At 40.4% G+C, this 21384-nt stretch overlaps 1 protein-coding gene across 1 annotated transcript in view; it reads right to left on the minus strand.

Moving 5' to 3' along the window:
* Positions 1-21384, minus strand: part of DOCK2 (dedicator of cytokinesis 2) — a gene marked incomplete at both ends in the record, with an annotated part of 397682 nt that overhangs the window by 73387 nt on the left and 302911 nt on the right. The window contains 3 exons of the mRNA XM_084243050.1: positions 3829-3907; positions 15548-15642; positions 17657-17755. Coding sequence (XP_084099176.1) covers positions 3829-3907; positions 15548-15642; positions 17657-17755 — 273 coding nt within the window. The remainder of the gene's footprint in view (positions 1-3828; positions 3908-15547; positions 15643-17656; positions 17756-21384) is intronic.

Below are 21384 nucleotides of genomic sequence, written 5' to 3' on the forward strand. Positions count from 1 at the left end.
AACTAATGCCCAAAACTGATCCAGAAATGACTCAAGGCCAAGGTCGGAATTACCAAACAAGGAGCCCATCAGAGCTTCCCCAGGAGAGAACAATCTTAGCAGTCATCAGACAACTGTCTAAACAGACAGACGGAAACAATTTTCCAGGGGCCAAAGAGCACACCCTAAGTGTAACCAATGATTCCTGGGCCAACCAAGAGTTTTCAGCATGGAGAGTCTAATCCTCTGATAGTCACAGAGCACTCTATCTCTGTGCTGGCAAAAATTAGCAAGGGCAGAAGATAGCATTTCTGAGCTAAATAGAGCAATATCCTAGATTTAAAGGAACATTGTTTCTAAGAGACAGTTCAGAAGACTGGAAAGCGTGGGCTTTGTAGATAGGTCTGGGGTTAAATCCCAGCATCCCCACACTTAGCAGTTGGATGATTTTTAACAGAAAAGTCAACCACTTCTCTGAAGCTCAGTTCATTTACCGCTAAAAATGGGTACATCCCAACCTAACAGGGTTATGATAAGGATCATAGCCCTAATAGATGGCTAACAATGTTTAGTCACCTTCAAAAGCTTGGATGATAGAATATGCTTTTACAGCCTTTTGGGGGGACTCCATGATCTTTGAAGGCAAGGCTGCGTTCTGCTTTGCTTCTGTATTTCTTAAAATATACTAGCCTCGACCCATGAGAATTGTTATTAAACAAGCTGAGTTGAATTTAAAATCTTTCATGCAAATGTGGGAAGACAAATGTCCAGCATCCTGAACAGGGCTTGGGAATACAAATTATTTTAGCCCCAAGCAGAAAATGTCATTTTTGTAATTCTCAGGTCTTGTCACCTACAGAGTGGCTCCCACAGAGCTCCTCGCTTTCTGCCCTTTGAATCATAAAACCACAGTTCCGGAAAAGATATTAGGGATAATCTCATTGCATCTGCCCCTCCTTTGGACAGCAGCTGCCAAGGCCAGCAGCGCTTTTTGATGGATGCTGTCCCTGCTGATATTAAATGCATAATTAATGAAACCATAAGAAGGAAACAAGGCATGTTCCAGGCAGGGTACAGAGAACAAATCCATTCTCACACAGGGTGAGGGGCAGGTGGGAGAGCAAAGATAAGGTTGAAAAATGATCTTGTTTTTGACTACTTTTCAATATGTATCTGTGAAAGTCTCCTTAGAAAAAAGAGACTTCTTTCATTTTATAAAGTTGACTACTTTTCTTTTTTACAAACTCTTGTGGATGTGATAGCCCTAGGCAATGTCACATTGACCAGAAAGGTGACTCCCTACTGCCCTATTTATGGAGGACTGACATTTGAGTTCCCAACCCCCACACATTTAGGGTCATCTTCCTCCTCATCAAAATGATAATTATAAAGAGCTAATATTTATTATCTAGCCACCATGTCCCTGGCATTGTTCCACATGCTTTACAGGAATTAATTAACTTAAACCTCACAACTATCCAGTGAAGAAGCTATCACTGACCTAATGTGATGTTGAGAAAAGTGAAGCACAGAGAAGTAAAGTAATTTGCCTAATATCACTCAGCTCATAAGCTCAGACTTTCTGAATGCACAACTCTATTTTTCTGGGCATCTCTCAGATGCAGACCTTTTTTCAGGAAGACAGGATAAAACCTAAAAGAATGAGCTAAGCTTTGGAAACAACCCAAATGCCCAAAAATAGATGACTAGATCAAGAAGATGTGGTACATATACACCATGGAATATTACTCAGCATTCAAAAAGATATAAACACATGCAATTTGCAGCAACATGGATGGAGATGGAAGGGATCATGCTCAGCGAAATAAGCCAGAAAGAAAAACAAAAATACCGGATGGTCTCACTCATAGCAGGAATCTAGAAAACTTAAATAAGGGACCAGGAAAAAGAATAACTATAAGAAAGAAAATATCAAAATCAACAAACAACTATGAACCAGAGACACACTATGGGGGGGTAGGGAAAGGAGGGCTTAGGGTCAAAATAAGGGGGTTATAATTATATGGGGAATATAAAAAATAAAATTTAAATAAAATGTGGAAAAAAAACCTAAAAGAATGGCATGAAGGACTAGAGTGGAACTTCTCTTGGAATGTACCCCTTCTGCCTAGGGCCACCAAGGAGAGCCAGAATGTGGAAAGCAGGTCTGAGGCTGTATTGCCTATACCTGTGGAAAGAGATGAATAAACCAGCCAGCAGTTTTATGGCCCCACCTGCCTTGCCAATGGTCCTCAGTATGTCATTCCAAGCTGCTCCTCCATAACAGCAATGAACTTAGGAACCTCCCTGAACACACGTGTAACCAGAACATGTGAGTATCTGGATCACATGTGAAAGCGGTTCCTACACTTCTGATTCAAACTGCCAAAGTGACATGTTTTGTTCCCATGTCAAAGGTTTTTAGCTCTCTCCAGGACTCTGACAGCAGTGAGCTCCCTGCGAGGTGGTCTGTGGGTATCAGTTTTGCCACCAATGAACTCCAGTCCCAACTCTTCTCTGACACACAGTGTGACTACCAGCTGAAAACATGACAGTAGAGACTAACTTGCAGGGAAGAGATGCCCACAAACTGCTTCTTGTAAGATTTGCATATGTCAGGTAATGGCAGTTGCTGTTCCTCTCATTGTCATTGTTGGAGTTCAGATGCCTGACTTGAATTAAGTGAGAGAATCTTGTTCAAAGATAATGTTCATCATATACTTATGGGCTGGTATTCTCCAGTTAGGTGTGTCTACCAGACCTCAGCCCAAGTCCCAACTCCCCAAGGAGACTTATTACGTGCCAGGCGTAGAGAACAGAGTCTGTGAATTCAAGGACTTTGTGTTCATAAAGTTTATGTTCTGTAGGAGTGTGAGTGTAGAGAGACAAATAATTTCAAGTAACATTTAGTGCTATGAAGAAACTGCAACAGGCTGAATGGCAATATCTAATGATCCGAGGCCATGGGGGGCCCCTCAGAGAAGTGTCAGTCAGGGGAGGCCTCTTGAAGGACGAAGAATTTGAAGGGAAATTGGTGGGCCCTTGCAAGTGAATTTGTCTTGGCATATTCCAGCTCAGAAGGAGCCCTGTGAGGTAGACAGGGTAGGTGCTGTGAACATTTTATAGATGATTCAACTGAGGCATGGGGGCAGTTCGGGCTTTGCCTGAGGTTGCTCAGTGAAGACCAGATAGGATCTCAAGGCCCCAGATGAGTGAGTAGAAAATGCTATTGCCCCAGCTCACTGGCTACTTCCAAAGCTTGCACTGAAAGAGATCCTTGGGGTCTAGAACTTCCTTGGAGAAGGGATCCCCTTTGGAGGAGTTTTCCTTCACTTTTTTGACAAAAGTAACCATCTTAAAAGAATTGTTTCTTCTTGCCTGGGCCTGGGGTGCATGTTCTCTTCTCTTGGCTGCAGGGACATGCTTTGAGATCCACAAGTCTCACAGAGGCCCCTGGTCTTGCTTCTGGAGGAATCAGGAAATCACTGAGATGTACTAGTGAACTTTATTTCTAGGCTCCCATCAGTTGAAAAGTAAGAAATTATGATGTTTTTAAAAGGTAGCATCTACCCTGATAATGAATGAATGCAAGCCACCTCTTCAGCACAGGATACATTATACAGTCTTATACAGTCTTATTTGCACTGTTGATGATTATTTAATAAGGCATGGTTGCAAACCCTGAGTACTCTCCAACCTGGCCACACTCTTCTGTGGAAGCTCCCACAGACACTGGTATAGCTTATGTGTCATTTGGTTGTGTGTGTGTGGGTAAAGGATCAATTGGTCCAAATGCCAGAGCAGTCCTGCTAGAGGAACTTAAGGGTGCATCTGATGCCTCACACTCACCTGAAACTCAAAGTTCATGTGTTCCAGGAACTTTTGGTTCATGATTTCTGCAAACTTGTTGATAGCTCTCAGGAAGACCCTGGAAGAGGGGAGAAGGTCAATGATCACCAGAGCATACTTCCTCAGGCTTCCCTCCCCATGCTCCAGCCCTAAGTTCCCTCAGGGACATGCCCAAGACCCCAGGGAGGGGTCCACTGAACCAGATTAACACCTGCTCTCACTGTTGACCTAGGGTCATATTTGCCTTCTAAGAACACCTGCTTAGTGTACTTCCTTAGGAAATTTGCATTGTCTGTTGTTTAAACTACTATAAAGTTAAGGCAGGAAATTCATGACATCCAGAAAGACAGAAAGAGAAATTTGCCCTCACCCCAAATAAATAAACAAGGCACCACCAAATCCTGCTATCTAGAGAAAACCATCATTGACACTTAGACTAACATAATAACAAAGATCTCTCTAAACATGTATATATTTGTGTGTACACATATACACATATATAACATACACATATAACATATGTGTGTATACACACACATATATTTTAAAGTTACCATTTTGATAAATGGGGTTAATGATAAATACTGTTTCACAGTTTGTATTTTTTCTGCAACAATAAATTGTATGTTCCTTTCATGCCAATGAATGCAGATATACATCATCTCTTTTAATCACTGAAGAGTGTTCCCTTGCATGGACATTATTACAGTTTATTTAATCAGTCTCTTATTGATGGACCTTTAAGTTGTTTTTCAGCTATTTCTGTTACAGTGCTTCAGTGATGGCTGTTCTTCAATGTGCCCTTTGCATTCCCTATCTAGACCTCTTCTCCAATCTTCTTCTCAAAGCAGTAATACTGATCACATTTAGTTATGTATATTTAACATTTTGGCAACTTTTGCGACTTGCATTTCTTCTCAAATGTCTTCCAGTACATTTCTTCCTCTCCTTCCTCCTTGCTTCCCTGTAATTTTGCATCTCTTGCCCTTTCAACCTCAAGAGCGCCTTGCCTTTTGAGGTTTCAATCACGTAAATCACCTACCTTAATGTCTCCCCACTGCTCACAGGATAAATCCAAACTCTTTCTATTGGCCATCAATGTCCTCCATCATTAATTTCTACTCTTATTTTCCAGACTCATTTCTCACTATTACCCTGTGGTTCTGGTTATTTTTTGAACACATAACCATGTTCTTCTTTTATATAGATGCCCCTCTCCTTCTTATATCTTTAGGATTGGAGCTGCTATATCCCTGTGTCCCTCAAAAAAAAAAAATGCAATTTCCTTTCCCATTAGTTATCAGTCTAGGTTGATTTATTTGTGTGACTCAATGATGTCTGTTTCCTCTAATAGACTGTTTGTTCCTTGAAATCAGAGTTCCTCCATGACCTCATCTACTCTCTAATCTGTATAAGTTTGACTTTGAAGAAAGGGGGCAGTGCTTCCTTACATTGGAATCATATGATTCCTATCTGCATTCCTGGCCTCCCCCTGAGTGCCAGCATGTATTCCAGCTCTCTAATCTATATCCCCACTTCTGTGACTAACACGCATCTCAAGCATCTATGTCTAAACCTCAATGCCTAGTACCTGCTCTCTTTCAGTAGTCTTCTCACCTAAGAGAGGGATAGTGCCATTCTTCCAACTGTTCAAGGTGGGAAAAACAACTCTGATTGTATTCTTGACTTTTTTCTTTCTCTTACATGCTACACCTTGTCAGACAGCAATTATCTCTAGAATTACTTTCAAAATAGATCCAGAGTTTGACAACTTTTCATTACCCCACTGACATTGACCTGTCCAAGCCACCATAATTTCTTTCTTGGATTTTTGCAAGAGGCTCACATAGGCCACATGGTGAACTATAGCCATGTCTCCACTGTGTGTGTGTGTGTGTGTGTGTGCCTACATTTGTAAAACTTAAAGAACTGTGGCTGGATCTTACCTATATCATTGTCTATCATTTTTGAATAAAAGTGGATAGTTACCAGCTATTTGTACATTGAGTGGCTGGTCCTGGGAAAATGTCTATATTACATGCCGTAGATTTGGTGGACATTAGACATTGCTTATTAGGAACTCTGGGATAGGTGTTCATAAAACATTATTGAAGAAAGGGGGCAGTGCATTTTTACATTGGAATCATATGATTTGTGTGCATGTACACAAATATACACACCTCAATGTCATTTCTGATTTTGTCACTTCCAGCTGTGTGGATTTGGGACATATTATATCCCCTTTGACAGTCAGTTTCCTTGCTTGTGAAAAAGCACAAAAGTGGTTACTTGTGAAAGTAACCACTTTCAAAAAGGGACAGCAGGGTTTAATGGCAGATACAAGGTAAGTACTGAGCACAGTGCCTGGCATCAAGAATGTGGCTGCTATGCCTACTTCAGACCCCTTTAGTTTTACTTCATTCTTCTTTCAAAGGCAAATGAGCAGAATGAGCAGACAGGACAAATTGCTACCAGCACCCAGTTCTGAGGCAGGTGGGGCCAATGAGGACAGGATATAAAATTTCCACAAAACTTACCACCCCATTGGCTGCCAAAAAAGTGAGGTTTCTTTCATTTTGCTATTCTGACATTTGTTAATATGCTTTTGAAAAAAATCTTTATCTTCTCATTAAAGACTGGTATCTGATTCCCCAGATGGAAATACTTTGAGTGGCTGTCATATTTTGTATAAACATCTTGGAATTTCTAATGTGATACCAAAATGAGGGGTTTTTCATCTAGTAGCAATAAAGCTATTAGTTTTGGTAACAGTCATCATTTTGACTGTCAGCCTAAACCTGTTGCCAGCTCTCTAAACAGGCCAGTCCCATAACCAGGAATTGATCTGCCCCATATGCTGATGGAGGGGCCTGCTTGGGGACAGTAAATCAAGACTTCTCCAGCTCTCTGGATTCTTCTGGAGGCATGCTCTGGGAAACAGAGTATCATTTAACTTTGATTTTTCTTATGTGGGTTTGTTTTCTTTATAAATGTAATTCTACTTGAAACCTAAGCACTAATATGGTGAAGTGGGTTGAAATGAAATCACATTCAACTGTTTCTGTTTCTCTCAACAATGAACTTGAATTGTTGAGAACAAAATTCATGTCTCATTTACAACTTGAAACTTCTTGCATCTCATCCTTATGCTTAGCAGACCCTGTAAGGTCAATAAAAATCACAGCCACAGTTATGAATGATGTGCAAGACTCTGCTAAGTTTTAATAAGTACCCTTTCTTTCCCTCTTGCTTCCTTCCTTATTCCTTCTTTCCTGCTTTTTAAATTCTTTTCTTTCTTTTTTTTTAAAGAGGCACGTATTTTATTTATTTATTTATTTGTTTGTTTGTTTATACATGCACTGGGTACAGTCAGAAGCGTGGGAGGGTGAGAGAATTCACCAGAGCCAGAGCGGGGAGCAGAACAGGCAGAAGGACAAAAGTTCTTACATTAACTCTCTGAATTCGATATTGTTCCCATTTGAGAGATGTAAATTTAGATAACTTTCCCAATAACCTAGCCAGTACATGTAGAATCAGAATTTAAACAAAGGCACACTGCCTGCAGAGCTTCAGTATTTAACCACCATGCTATTTTGTCCACAAATAAATCTCTATAATTTGTTCAAAAGAAGTTGTAAGTCCACTTTATTAACAATATCAACAATCATAGTCATTATGCATATATCCTACACAAAGGCTCTGCTGACATTTCATTTGCAACTGAGGTAGGTGTTATTGTTATAATCATTTAACAGAAGAGGAAACTGAGCACTGGAAAGACCACCTGGATTCTCACAGGTAATAAGCCTCAGAGTCCAGATCCAACCTCAGGTGTGTCTTTCTCTGAAGACTTTGTGATGAATCAGAAGGATATACTAGTTCCCTTGAAGGCAGCCTGCAGTCTTTTGGGACTTGGCACGATGCTTGTGCCCACCTTTCACATATTGTCCCTGCCATCCTGCTGCCCTGCCAGTGCTGACTGGGCCCAGGGTCCAACTCTGGCAACCTTATGGATGATCCGATGGTATCTGGTAGGGACACCTAGGCCTGGAGAGTAATTGATCAGGACATTTTAGCCTGTCCAACAGCAGGCCCACTAGGGAGAGTGTAATGACCTGGGTTCTGAGAGGAAGCTCTGAGATGAGTCTGTGCAGATGTAGAAACCACAAGCAAGAGAAGTCAGCTGCTGTGAGTAAGAAGAAGCTTACAGAAAGAGGAATCAGACCCAATGTTCGTCTTGAACCCAATGCTGGTCTTATAAACTGCTCCACATGAAGCCCCATGGCAGCCTCTAGCTTAGGCCCCCAGTTTCTCATTTTTCTTTGTGTGGTAGAACAAATCCTTATTACTGGTGTCAACCAAGAATTACTAAGTTTTGTCTCCTGAATAAGCCTCAGTGAACAACTGCATGGTCTTTAGATTGGATGCAGGAACAGAGGAGCTTGCAGACTTCTGCAGGTGCTAAGCAGAGCTGTCAGGTCAGATTCCAACTCCCTTACTCTCCCTTGCTGAGTCCTGGAGCTGGTTGCATGAACCCTGGGAATCTCAGCTGCCTCTCTATAAGATGAGCCATGTGTGAAGATTAAATGAGATGTAGCATTGGAAGACAGTGGCCCAGCATCTCCACACATAGATGTCGTCAGTAACTGTCACTTCTTGTTGCTATTATTGTCTTTAGCTGCCTGGTACTTTGCAGCTCTGAGGCAGGAGGAGCTGAGGCTGAAAACACTCTGATGTGACAAGCAGTCCACACCCACAAGTTGTATGATGTGAATAAAAGAGGGAACAGGAAGTGGACATTTTGGTGAGGATACCCAAGGGAGGGAGAGGGCTGTTTTGAATCCCACCCCCTTCCCACTGTGTTTCTTGAGATGTAGTTGATTCTCCTGGTCAAAAGGTAAAGATAGAAATAAAAGAGCTGGCCAAGAAAAGAGAGTTCTCATTCCTCCCCCGAGAAGTACTGAGAAATTCATTCTCCTGGAGTCTTTAAGCTGCTTCCCTCACACCACCCAAAAACTCCAGGCACCAAAAGGATAGAGTGCATCACAGATTCCAGCTTACTGTTAGGGCACCGATCACCCCAAATGCCCCCAATGCATCTCAGGATTCCAGTTAGGATGTGGTAGGCTCCTGGGATGTAGAATCCAGCAGCCAGCTGGATGTAAGGATTAGGTGAGCTGCGCTGGCTAAAGAACCCATGAAGAGGCCTCCTTCTGGGTGGCGGGGATTGGAGGAGGTGATGTCTACAGAGAGGAGCAGGTGCTACAAATTAATGTGGGTAGGAGGAAGGGGAAGTGATGTCAATGACTTGTTAGCATGCAGATGGACCTTGTTGCCAGGCACTGCCCTATTTTAACTTCTTAGTGTAAACCATAGTCACCTACTATGTGCTTACTATATACTTGAGACCTTGAAATAAGTTACTGATGAAGGTAGACAAGATCCAGTCAAGATTTGCTTCTTCTGTGAAATATTTTGGGTAGTTGTAGACCATAGAGAATATGAAAATAAAAATAAGAGCTAACATTTGCAAAATGCTTACTATGTGCTAAACACTGTTCTAACTACTCTATATATATTCTTTTATTTCATTTTGGTCTTCACAAAAGTCCTGTGTGATCAGTACTATATTAACCTCATTTTACAGTAAAAAAAAAAAAAAAAAAAAAAGGGAGTCCACAGAACTATTCAGTGGTTGAGACAGGATTTAAACCCAGAGAGTGATAATTCCTAACCTCTCTGGGGGCTCTCTGTGCTGTGAGCTCACAGCAGTGACTGTCGCACTTGGTCACATTCCTGTGACATTGTTCCTGGTTCACCAACTAGACTGTAAGCCCTTGCCTTCTGTGACCATGGTGTTAATGGGCCTGTCCACTCCCATAGAGCTCTGAATGCCCCTGACACTCAATAAATATGTGTTGGTTGACTGCATTTAGAGATGTTTAGGGATGTGCCTAAATCCCAAGCCTCCTCGAAATGTTGGTTTTCCAGATTGAGGGGCAGATGGAAGAAGGGAAGTGTTTCATAGGCATAATTTTGTTAATTTACAAAATTGTAAAGAACTCGATCATTTAAAAATTAACCACGTCACACAAATCAGATCTTCCTGAATGCTGCATCTTACCAAAAGAAAAATGCTCTAACAGGAAGTATTTCTTGCAGTAGACATGCCACTGTGTCTGCATACACAAATAGTGCACTGTTGAGGAGACATTCATACTGGGAAAACTCCATCCTTTCCCTCAACAAGCAGATAAATAGATTATATCTGGCTAATAAATGTGCACACACATACATTGTAAGTATAATAGAGAAATTATAACACAGATAATTTTTAATATGTAAGTAATAAGGAGGAAGGAAGAGGAAGAAATGAATGAACGAAGGTGAGGAGGGAGAGAGGAAGGAAAGGACAGAAAAATCACAAGGTACCGACATAAGTTAGCCTTGGCCACAAGGATGAGTGGTGCTGAGGCTGCTTATTTTTAGAGAGGAGAAAATGTTATTCTGGGGAATACTAGGTTTGGGCCAAACTATGGAGCATGTTCTGTTTGTCCAATTTATGCTGGACTCTTTCACTAACTAGCTGCATGACCTTCAGCAAGTTGCCTGTTTGGGCCTTTTTTAGTTATTTGAGCCAATAAATATGTAGTTGGCACATCTGTTCAATGCACTTAAATACTACAAGTGTCACTATTTTACTGGATGAAGTAGTAGAGATTCCATGGCTCAGATTACATCATTTTTTTATTCTTCTCAGCAATGCAATATGAGTAAATTACTCATCTATTTTGGACCTCAATTTCTTCATATATAAAATGTGGATTATAATAGTTCTACATCTTAATGTTGTTATGATGAATAAATGAACTAATGCACATTAAGTATTAAAAGTAGTGGGGTATCTAGGTGCTTAATGCATGTTAGCTTATACAACAACACACAAAATGCCAAAAATAGTGAGAACATTTCAAGTGCTCCACAAATGTAAGGGATCATGTGGCCGGAGAATGAAGGAAATCTATTAACTAAGCTATAGATCTGCTAAGAGAAAAATAGTTATCTTTTCTGGTTCACATTAGGTGCATGTTTCTCTAGTCTAAATTGAAATTTTTTTGTCTGCACCTGGAAATACAAAGCTTCCATTTTAGTGAGTTCTTCCAAGGTACCAGCACTGTGGTAAGGAATAACTCATTCTATCTTCAGAAATAAACAAACCACACCCCCCTCCAAGAAACAAACAAAACAAAACAAAAAATAGAGATATTATCTCCATCTTCCTGATCAGGGAGATTCCAAGAGATTAAATGATTTGCCAAGAAAGACAAGGTGCCAAACTAAGAAGTGGGAAATCCAGGCTATGTTTCTGAGTCTAACTCTTTTATTAATATAGAGACATAGTACACAGCTGATCCTTAAGAGAGACAAATGTTTCAATTTAAGAGAAAATTCTACTTTCTCAGGTCCCTTAGAAAATTATGTTTTAATTTTCTAGGTATGAAGAAATAAGAATTATTGTATTATTCAAAGGACACAAAAACATTAACAGTAAACATGTATTATCCAATGTTTACTGCAGCACTGATTACAATAGGTAAGCTATGTAAACAACCCAAATTCCCAAAAATAGATGACTGAATCAAGAAGATGTGGTACATATATACAGTGGAATATTACTCAGCAATCAAAAAAGATAAACTCATGCCATTTGCAGCAACATGGATGGAGCTGGAAGGGATCATGCTCAGTGAAATAAGTCAGAAAGAAAAAGAAAAATACTGGATGGTCTCACTTATAGCAGGAATGTAGAGGATCCAAATAATGGATCAGGTAAAAAACTAATTACAATAAAGTAAAAATTAAAAGAAAAAAATGAAATAAGTATTATTGTATTATCTTTAGGGACCTATTCCCCTACCCCCTAAATGGACTAGTCCATAGCTAGCTAGGATTTTAAGAGGGCACATGCCTCAGAACTCTTCCATGTGTTTCCTCCAGGATGACTATGGGTAACTCTAAGTGGGGACTGGCCTGGTCAGGCTGCAGTCTCTCTGGACTTCCAACTCCTTGTCTGATCCTGTATCAGTGGTCAATGTCTGTGTATTTATTTGCCTGTCCCCCATCCATTCTTCCTTCTGTTAATAATCTATAGATGTTTCTTTGGGGAACTATTTCACTATTTCCTCCCACCATTTGTTCCCAGACTTTGTGGTTTGGGCAGAACTAATCATAGTCTCCCCAGTTCCAAAGATGGGTCATGTGAGCCAAGTCTGATGAGTTAACATATTCATTTTCCTGGCCACAGAGTTTTATGCATAGGCAGTAGCTCTAGCTAGACTTTTCTACATTAGCTAGAAACTTTTGATGCATCTATTGAGGAAAAAGCTTTCATTTCTATTGGGATTGCTAGTCTAACAAGACATATGTCTAGAACTTGTAGAGCATACTTCCTCTACTACACATAGAGCATTTGCTTGAGAATCAAGTCAATAGAGAAAAGAGAAGGTATAGAGATACGTGGCAAAAATACCAAGACATCATTAACTACAACACTGGGTAAACACATAGGTGCATCCATACATGAAGTCATAAATGAATCTTTTAGGTATCTAAGCCAATAAACTCTCTTTTTCTTTAGGAAAATTCAATTTGAATTCAATTTATTTTAAGAATTCTAACAAATAAGTATCCATTGGATATATAGAGTTCATTGTACTTAGTTATGAATGTCAAACTCTTTGTTAGGATCTGGATAAACTGGGCATAGTTCTGTCCCTCAAGAAGTCCAATCTGTAATGGTCTAATGGTACTACAACAGTACAGTGAGGTAAGTGCTTTAATATATACAGCATGTATGGCTAGCTAGGATTTTAAGAGGGCACATGCCTCAGAGCTTTTCCATGTGTACATAGGTGGAAACTCATTCTATTAACATGAGGGATTCCTATAAGGAGCCATAAACGAGAGGTTACATGGTCAAGAATTTGAAGAATGCTTTCATGTTGAGGTCGGTCTAGAAAAGTGGAGAGCCATAGTTTATGCAAAGTCACAAAACTATGAAACAGTAGATAATAGTGAATTGTTCACTGTATCTGAGTGTTGGGTGAGTCAAGGATGACTCACTGGGTACTTCATATAATTTGCAAAAACACCAAGATATCATTAAACATCTGGCAAACATTAAGGGGATGCACATGCAGTTTAGGAGGTGGCTACTACTAGAACATAAGATGACTAAATAATGACCTAGGGTATGACCAGATACATAATTTGTTGAACTCAAGGTACAACAAAACACAAGTCTCCTTATTCAAAAATTAGAATTTCAAGATGGTGACAGCAGAGTATTAAATCTACCAAGGGACCCTTTAGAGTGCAGTGTCCTATGCAACAGAAGAGGTCATAAGTCTAGGAAGGTGACCCTGACATAAGGGGGAGGGAGAGATACATGTCTGATCACAATGTGGCCTGAACCTAATTCCCATCATAACTTGAATCACCATAATCCCTCCTCCCCTCCCCCTTTATAACTTCTCTCTCCTTTGTAAGTTCCTGCATCTTGGCCATTCATGTGAAACATTAATGAACATTATCACATAATAAAAGGAAAAATAAGCATCTGTTTGCAAACGATTACCAGAGTATATTCAACAGCATTTTCTCAAGTAGATGAAAGGACTGACAAGTACAAATCCCTCAGTGGAAAAAAAAACAAAAAACAAAAACTTGAATCACTGAAAAGCCATCATCTCATAGGTATGATATAGAGAACAGGGAGAATCAGAGCAAGGTTACCCTAGCCTGAGAATTCTGAAATTTTGTTGCTGGGCCGATTTTCCTCCTCCCACCATATGCACCAATGCACAGGCAGATAACTCTTTCTGCCTTGACAAGTCTTTCCTCCCCTTCAGCTCTTAATGCTAGCCCCAAGTGCATGGTGGAAAAGTGTCTATCAAATCACATGGATAGGTACCTAGGCATCCAAATATGGAAGGACGGACTGAAGAGGATGGAAAAGTAAGGGAGGAAGCCATTTGTGAGCACAAACAGATCTTAGGCATACAGGAAATAGTAACATTCAGATTCTACCCAATGACAAAAGAACTAATATATGTTTATAGTCTTTTCTCTTTGTCTCCCACCTGAGATAATTCTGATTTTGTCTCTTCAATTTCTCCTCTTCTTATCTGCAGATATTTCTGTCCTTTGCTAGGCAACTCTTGGGTTTCATGACAGAGAGCAAAGGTAATAGGTAGGGCAGAACAAGATTTCTAGCCAGTGCAGAGTGAAGAGCTTTCAATGGGAAGGACCTAAAATAAATATAATAGCTAAAGGAAAGTGAGGGAGAAAGGAAAGAGAGGAGTCAAGGAAATCCAGGTTTAAAACAGGTTGTGAAGGGCATCCCTGGTGGCACAGGGGTTAAAGACACAGTGCTATCAAGCTATCTCCAGCCACTGCAGCACGAGTTGGATCCCTGGCTAGGGAGACAGCAGACCTCCCCTGTCTTGCCTGCTGTTCCCCTCAGCAGCGTATTCAGTAGATCTGCCCATTCTGCTCCTCACTCTGTCTCTGGTGAATCTTCTCATCCTCCTACACCTCTGGCCTACACCCTAGTTGTTCTATGCATAAATTAATGTTTTTTTTTAATTTTTATTTATTTATTTATTCATGTATACAAGAAACAAGTTACAGGCAGATGTGTGGGAGGGAGGGTGAGAGGATTCACCAGAGACAGAGCAGGGAACAGAACAGGCAGATTGATTGAAACACACTTCTGAGGGGAGCAGTGAGTGAGGCAGGAGAGGTCTGCCACACCATGTGGGTATCTCCCAGGCCAGCTGGGATCGAACTCGCGCTGCAGAGGCTGCGGACAGCTTCACAGCACTGCGCTCAACTGCCTGTGCCACCAGGGCGGCCCAATAAATAAATCTTTATAAAAAATAAAACAGTTTGTGGATAAGAATTGAAAAAAAAGATCTGTGAAAGATTTGGATGAACCACAGATGTGAGACTTGAATTTCGTTTGAATGAAATAATGTTCGTTTAGAGAAAGCATTAAAGACTGAAATTACTTATAATTACTTTTATTTAATATTGTGCTGGGCCATGTGGGATCTAAGTTATACTTGGGTTACACTGGTATTCTATGATGTTAATAGGTATTATATTTATGCACAGACACATTCTTTTATACATAGCAAATGGTTCCAGGGACAAATAAATCTGTGAAATGCTGCATCTTATATCCTCCTCTTAGAGAATCACATTAACATAGTAAAGGCCCTGAGAAGTCCTGCAGCACAGAAATCTGTTCAAAGCTGCTTAATCTAATACTTTCTAAACTTCTAAAAATTACATGCAGTAGACTATATTGAAACATTTTAAAATAATACAATTTTCATAAGGCTGACATTAAGCCCTCACATCTCAAGAATTTAAGGATGTCTACACAGACAAAGTATGATATTTTAACTGGCATTTGAAAAATGAAGAGTGGGGCATGGTTAGTGCAGTATATAAAAGGGAATTAAGTATAAAAATAATTGAAAAAGAAGATTCAAAGTTGGCAAGGTGTTCCCTGGGGTGTAAAATGTAGAAGGATCTATTATTCTTCAATTTATTTTCACCAGGGAGAAACTATGCCCACCTTATCTCTACCAGTGCTCTTTGTAGTGACTGCTGGGGTGACATGGTTGTTAGGAAGTCGGTGGCAGCTCACCTGTTCTGAACCATACTCATGGCCATCCAGTCTCCAGGATACACATTTTTCCCAATGAGGTCCTTGAACATGATGAATGTCTCCATCAAGAAGTCCTGAAATGGTAAAGCAAAACATACCTGTCATATTGTTTTATAGAAACTCTCTGGAAGTGCCCAGATCTTCTTGGCTGTTTAAGTTTTTCTTTTTTATTATGTTTTGGTGAAACAGAAAGGGAAGGAACACAGTCTTTCATTAAGGAAATTCAATGAAACCAATAGCAGTGGGTTTTTAAATAGGAACTTAAAATTGGTTAGCAGGAGACTGTTCCGCAAATATAAGAAGGACATGAATATGGAATGAAAGTGAAGATGCACAAAATAAAAGCTCTATTAATTCTGTCCTTGGGAGTTAAGAAGTAAATGCATTCATTGATGTGGCAATTTTATAATCATCTTTCCAAATATGTATTTGAGAAGGAAATAATCTACACTATACAAAAGCATCTCAGGTCATTGAACAAACAAACTATTATTAAACTGAACATCTAATTAGTAGCACTGTAAACACAGCTAATTCATATATCACAGAAACATACATGGAAATAGAACAGGAACTCTCTTGGTAGACTTTTAAGGGGTTCAAAGTGACCTCAAGACATTTTTTTTATTTTTTGCAGTAGGCCAAACCTGTTTTCTACTTTGGGGAACACAAATTTAAGACAAATTCAGATAGCAGAGCCACTGGTGCTGAGATCCTCCTGAGCTGATGGAAATGAAGTCAGACCACTGGGATGCTTTAGGTAAAATTTGAAATCTATAGGAGACAATTCAGAGCTCTTCCCTAACCCAGTGGTTTTCAAATTATTTTAACTGCAGAATTTCTTGTTCTAAGAAAAACTGGAACCTAGAATATAAAATAGATAAAAGTGTAGTATGTCTGGTTGAAATGTGTGTGTAGGTATGCTGCAGGATAGTGAGGCTGGGAGAAATAGAATTTGAAAATCACTGCTTTACACTAAATTGCAAAATACTTGAAATGGGATTGGTTCTTTTTGAGCAATCTTTGCTTCAGGGGAAATTATCTCAGGGCTTTCAGTCCTGTTTTCCACAACAGCAGAATTGGGATAGCATTCACCTCCAAGGATTACTATGAGGACAAAGTGACACTGAATAAGATGTTTCACAGAGTCAGGCCTGTTGTAAGTGCTCTTTCATGCTCGATGATGATGATGTTATGATTCTTCATCCTTGATGTCATCTGGGAAAGTATGGTTATTGGTACAGGCTCATTCCCTTCCAATGGTAAAGGTGAAAGTCTCTGGCTTATAAATGAAAAACCTGGCTTCTGGAATGAGCAGATGTAACATGGTGAGGAGTAGAGCAGAGGCTTAAATCCAAAGGAGGTTCAGAAGCCAACTTCCTTGATGCATTTGTTGTCAAATTATAACAGCAAATGCATCACTTAATGGTGGGATACGTTCTGAGCAATGTCCTCTTAGGTGATTTCATTACTGTGTAAACATCATAGCATGTATTACACAAATCTAGGTGATTTAGCCTTCTACACATTGTGGGTGATCTGGTATAGACCATTGGGACCATCAACACATATGCCATCCATTTTTAACTGAACCATCATTAAGCAACACAGAACTTTATTAACTACCTTTTACTAGTCACCTAATATGTGAGTGCTACTTTACTTTTATTTAACCCCTTTACAACTCTGTTACATAAATAACATTGTCTCCACTTTACATATGGAGACTATAAGGTTTTATAGAAGTTAGCTTTCCTGTGGTCCCACAGCTGGGAATTAGTTCTGGATTGAAACCCAAGACTGTGTGGCTCCAATATTCACTCTCTCAAGTCCCCAAATGCCCATGATTCATCAACAAATATTTGTTTGGGCATATTTAGGCTAGACATTCATATCTTATCTCTGACATGGGCTGAGGTTATGTTCCAGGAATGACATATACAAGCCTAAATGGGGATGAGACCAGAGAATCACACATCATGTTGTAAAGGTAGGCACACATATACTTGAGGTCTGTGGGGAGACTTTTGAGAATTGAGAATGAGACACTTCTCCCCTACACTGGTCCTGGGCATCCTACAGACTCACCACAAGTTCAGAGCTGGTCTGGAAGGTCTCAATATAGAAGGAATAGTGCTGGTCACCCATCTGGTTAAGGATGGCTGTCATACATGCCACAAAGTGACTCTGCAAGAAACAAGAAAAATGTTATGAAATAGTGGAGAAAGGACCATAGGCTTCATCTCATTTTCTTGACTTCAGGCTAGAAAACACTCCAAGCACCCTTGGTATATAGAAAAAGACTTTAGGAGTAGAGAATCTCTCTAACTGAACACTGTATGAAACAGTCCCAAAAGAAATGCTTCCTTATGGCTCATCCATGGGTTCATTCTTCTGAAAAGCATTTATTGAGCATGTATTATACACCTGAAACTATAAGAGAGGCTCCAGATGTAGGAAATAGAACCTGATTCATTACCTCTCAGGCACTTTGGGAAAAGAACATTGTTTAGTAGCAGGAGCTTAATACTATATCAAGACCCTGGAGACAGTTTGATTGTCACTACACCAATATTAAGAGTAGTGACAACAGGACAGGTCTCTCTTCCTGCCTCACCAGATGGGCATCCCTATCTTGCATTTAACAAGTTTGTTTGTTTAACAAGTTTGTCTTCTTGTATCCTAAGGAAAAGAAAGAACATTCCTAAGAAGATAATATGGAAATTAAACACCAAGGGGTTAACAAAGCAAAGCTGGTGCCTACCCTTGCCAATCTCCCCTTTTTTCACTCCTTTGTATAAAAACCCCTGTCCTCTGCCAAAGAGCAAGACCATGGTCTTTCAGACACAAGTATGTTGCCCTCTTCATCTTGTCAACAAATTAGACTACTTTCCTTCTCCTCAAACTGTTTCCATTTTATTTTATTTATTTTTAAAGATTTATTTTTATTTTGTTTATACAAGCACTGGGTGCAGTCAGAAACATGGGAGGGTGAGAGGATTCACCAGAGCCAGAGCGGGGAACAGAACAGGCAGACTGACAAAACACACTGCTGAGGGGAACAGTGGATGTGGCAGGAGAGGTCTTTTGCGCCATGTGGGACCCTCGCCAGTGGCAGGGGATCGAACCAGCGCTGCAGAGTCTGCGGGTAGCTTCGCAGCCCAGCGCTCAACTGCTGTGCCACTGGGGAGGCCCACAAACTGTTTCCTTTTATTGGTTGAGAGAAACTGAGACTGGTGTTTGGTATCATAAGCACCAAGTGTTTCATCTGTAAAATGGGACAATACTCCATCCATATCTACCCTCCAGAGGTGTTTCAAAAGGATCAAATGGCTCCTATAGCATGAACGCACTGAAGTTCTCTGCAGAGCAATCAGTTGTTGGACCACTGATCCAACAGTGAAAAGGGAGCAGCTTACTGGGTCAGCATTGGTTCTGAGTCAAGGGGAATAAAAGAAATGAGAAGAGGTTGTTCTTGTTCATTAGCAGTTCATGATGTAGTTGGGAAAGCAAGATTGATATTCATGAGTGAAGAAAGTACAAACTCTTGGTTTGTGAAGTTGATCAAGTGCCAGAAGGAGTCATACAAGAGGGAAATCAATATAGGACCGTGGAGAGGAGGTGGGTCTAGAAGGATTCCTGGGTCTAAAGGAGTAAGAACTACATCCTTTTATGCCCTGGACTATATCATCACAATCTTGTGCTTTCTTGTTTGCATATTTTATAGTCTGTGTCAGGTCATATTTTTGTTTGGGTTAGTTTTTAAAAGCAGCATGCAAGGAGATGTACTCAGGAAACCTGATAAAGGAAGCACTGACCATGAACCCTCGGCAGTGATTGGGGGAGAGCGTGGGGTGGATAAACAACTTGAGATTGTCTCCTGCAAGATTCCTCTGGGGTTGCCATCTTGGCCCAGGTAAGCTCCCTGGGCAGACATGTGGAAGGTCACCTACTTGGTGCAATCCAGGGAATCCCACGGCTAAAGAGTGTTGGATATAACATATACCAGAAAGGTGGAACCAAGAAAATGGGTTTAGCATCACAATCAATCTTTGGTTAAAAAAAAAACCAAACAAAACTTCCTTTGTTAAATAAAAAAGAATAATGAATATGAAAAGTAAATCCTCCCAGGTTTCAGGTTAATATCCCTAGAATGCCTCTTCCACATTTTACAGGAATGGGTAATCGCATGTTCCCCAAATCCACATCCCCAAAAGTAGAGCCCAAAGATACAGATTGTCATTTGCATCTAGGTTATTGGCTCTGTAATTTGTGGGGCTCAGAATGAAATGAAAATGCAGAGTCCTTGTTAAAAACAAATTCAGAATTTTAAGACAGTTAAGGGGTCCTTCTACACACAGGTCACCTGCCCAGGAAGCCAGTCCTTCCTGCCATGAGCAGTATACTCAGAAATATTTAGAAAGCATGCACAGCTGGCACAGAGCATAGAGCTAGGACTCTCAGGGACAACAGTGTTGGACCTGTCCTATGGAGACCTGGGACCTCCACATTGGGGTGAATCTCCTTGGCCATCCAGGTGGTTAAATATCCTGTCCTGTTCAGGCACCCAGGATTGGTGGTGAGTCTGTGAAAATGTCTGTCCCTTTCAGAGTACGCTGTCCCTGACAAAGTACCAACCACCGTCACTGCTAACTTAATCAGATCCCACTTCAACCAAGAAATTAGTGTCACTACTACTCATCTATCCAGTCAGGCTGGATGCAAGAAAGGAGAAATCTTAATTTGAGATGTGTTGGAGTGTGTATTTGTGTGCGCACGTGTGTGCATGTGCACACACACAAGCTGTGTTTCCTCTACTCCCTCCATCTCTTCTTTCCCTTAAAGAATTCAGCCTGTGGCCACTAGAGGTCTTTGCTTTTCACATGGTAGCTGCCGTGCAGTTTGTTCGGCTTTTTATTTATTCCTACGTGAGCAGACCCACTACACTTCTCGCATATAAACAGTGAAAATTACAACATAAAGGACTTATTATTCCTTCTTTTGGAGTAATTCTGCTGCTGACCAAAGGCTGACTCGGTTAGCAAGAGAAGGGAGCTCACCCTCTGCAGGTAATTTCACTGCTTCAAGGTAAGAGATTTGGGTAGGTTTTATTTTTTGTGATTGGTGATCCTCTAGGAGGAAATGTTATCGTCTCTTGGACAATAGTTTACTTTTAAAGCTTTGGCTTAAATGACTACTGGGATTGTGAGTGTGCATGCATGTGTGTGTGTGTGTGTGTGTGTGTTAGAAAATCCACCATTGTCAGAACTGCAGACTGCCCCAAATGCATAGATATGAATGCTTGTTGTTTCCTATGGCTTGATTTGAAATTTGAAGGGGGTGAGGGGGGAGGCAAATACCAAACCCCAGAGCTCAAGTTGCCTAGAATTATCTTAAAGGGGCTTCATTGTCTTAAGACTGCTTTAGAGAAACTTCTACCCTCCATTGTAAGAGAAAATAAAAAGGGGAAGGGGTGTCAAGTCCCAAAGTAGAGAGTGACCATTTTATGAAAGAATCATTATCTTTTTATAAGGAGTTGCTCAAGGCATTACAGTCCACTTGTCAATCAAAATCACTTTCACCAGCTGGTTCATTTCTTTTAACAAACTCAGAAAAATCCAACTGAGTGTCTTGCAGTACGGTTTGTAGTGCTATGTGACTGAAGTTTGGACCAGTTACCTGCATTTGGCTGTTGATAAAAAATGACAGTGTTTTACTTCGGTAAAATAGAAGCCCCTTTTTTGTACTATGGTGTCTAGCCCACTTTAGTATCCAACCTGTCAGAAATACACTCATGTGACTGACTGATTTGTGAA

This window comes from Talpa europaea (genome assembly GCF_964194135.1).
Source record: "Talpa europaea genome assembly, chromosome: 9".
Lineage (NCBI taxonomy): Eukaryota > Metazoa > Chordata > Mammalia > Eulipotyphla > Talpidae > Talpa > Talpa europaea.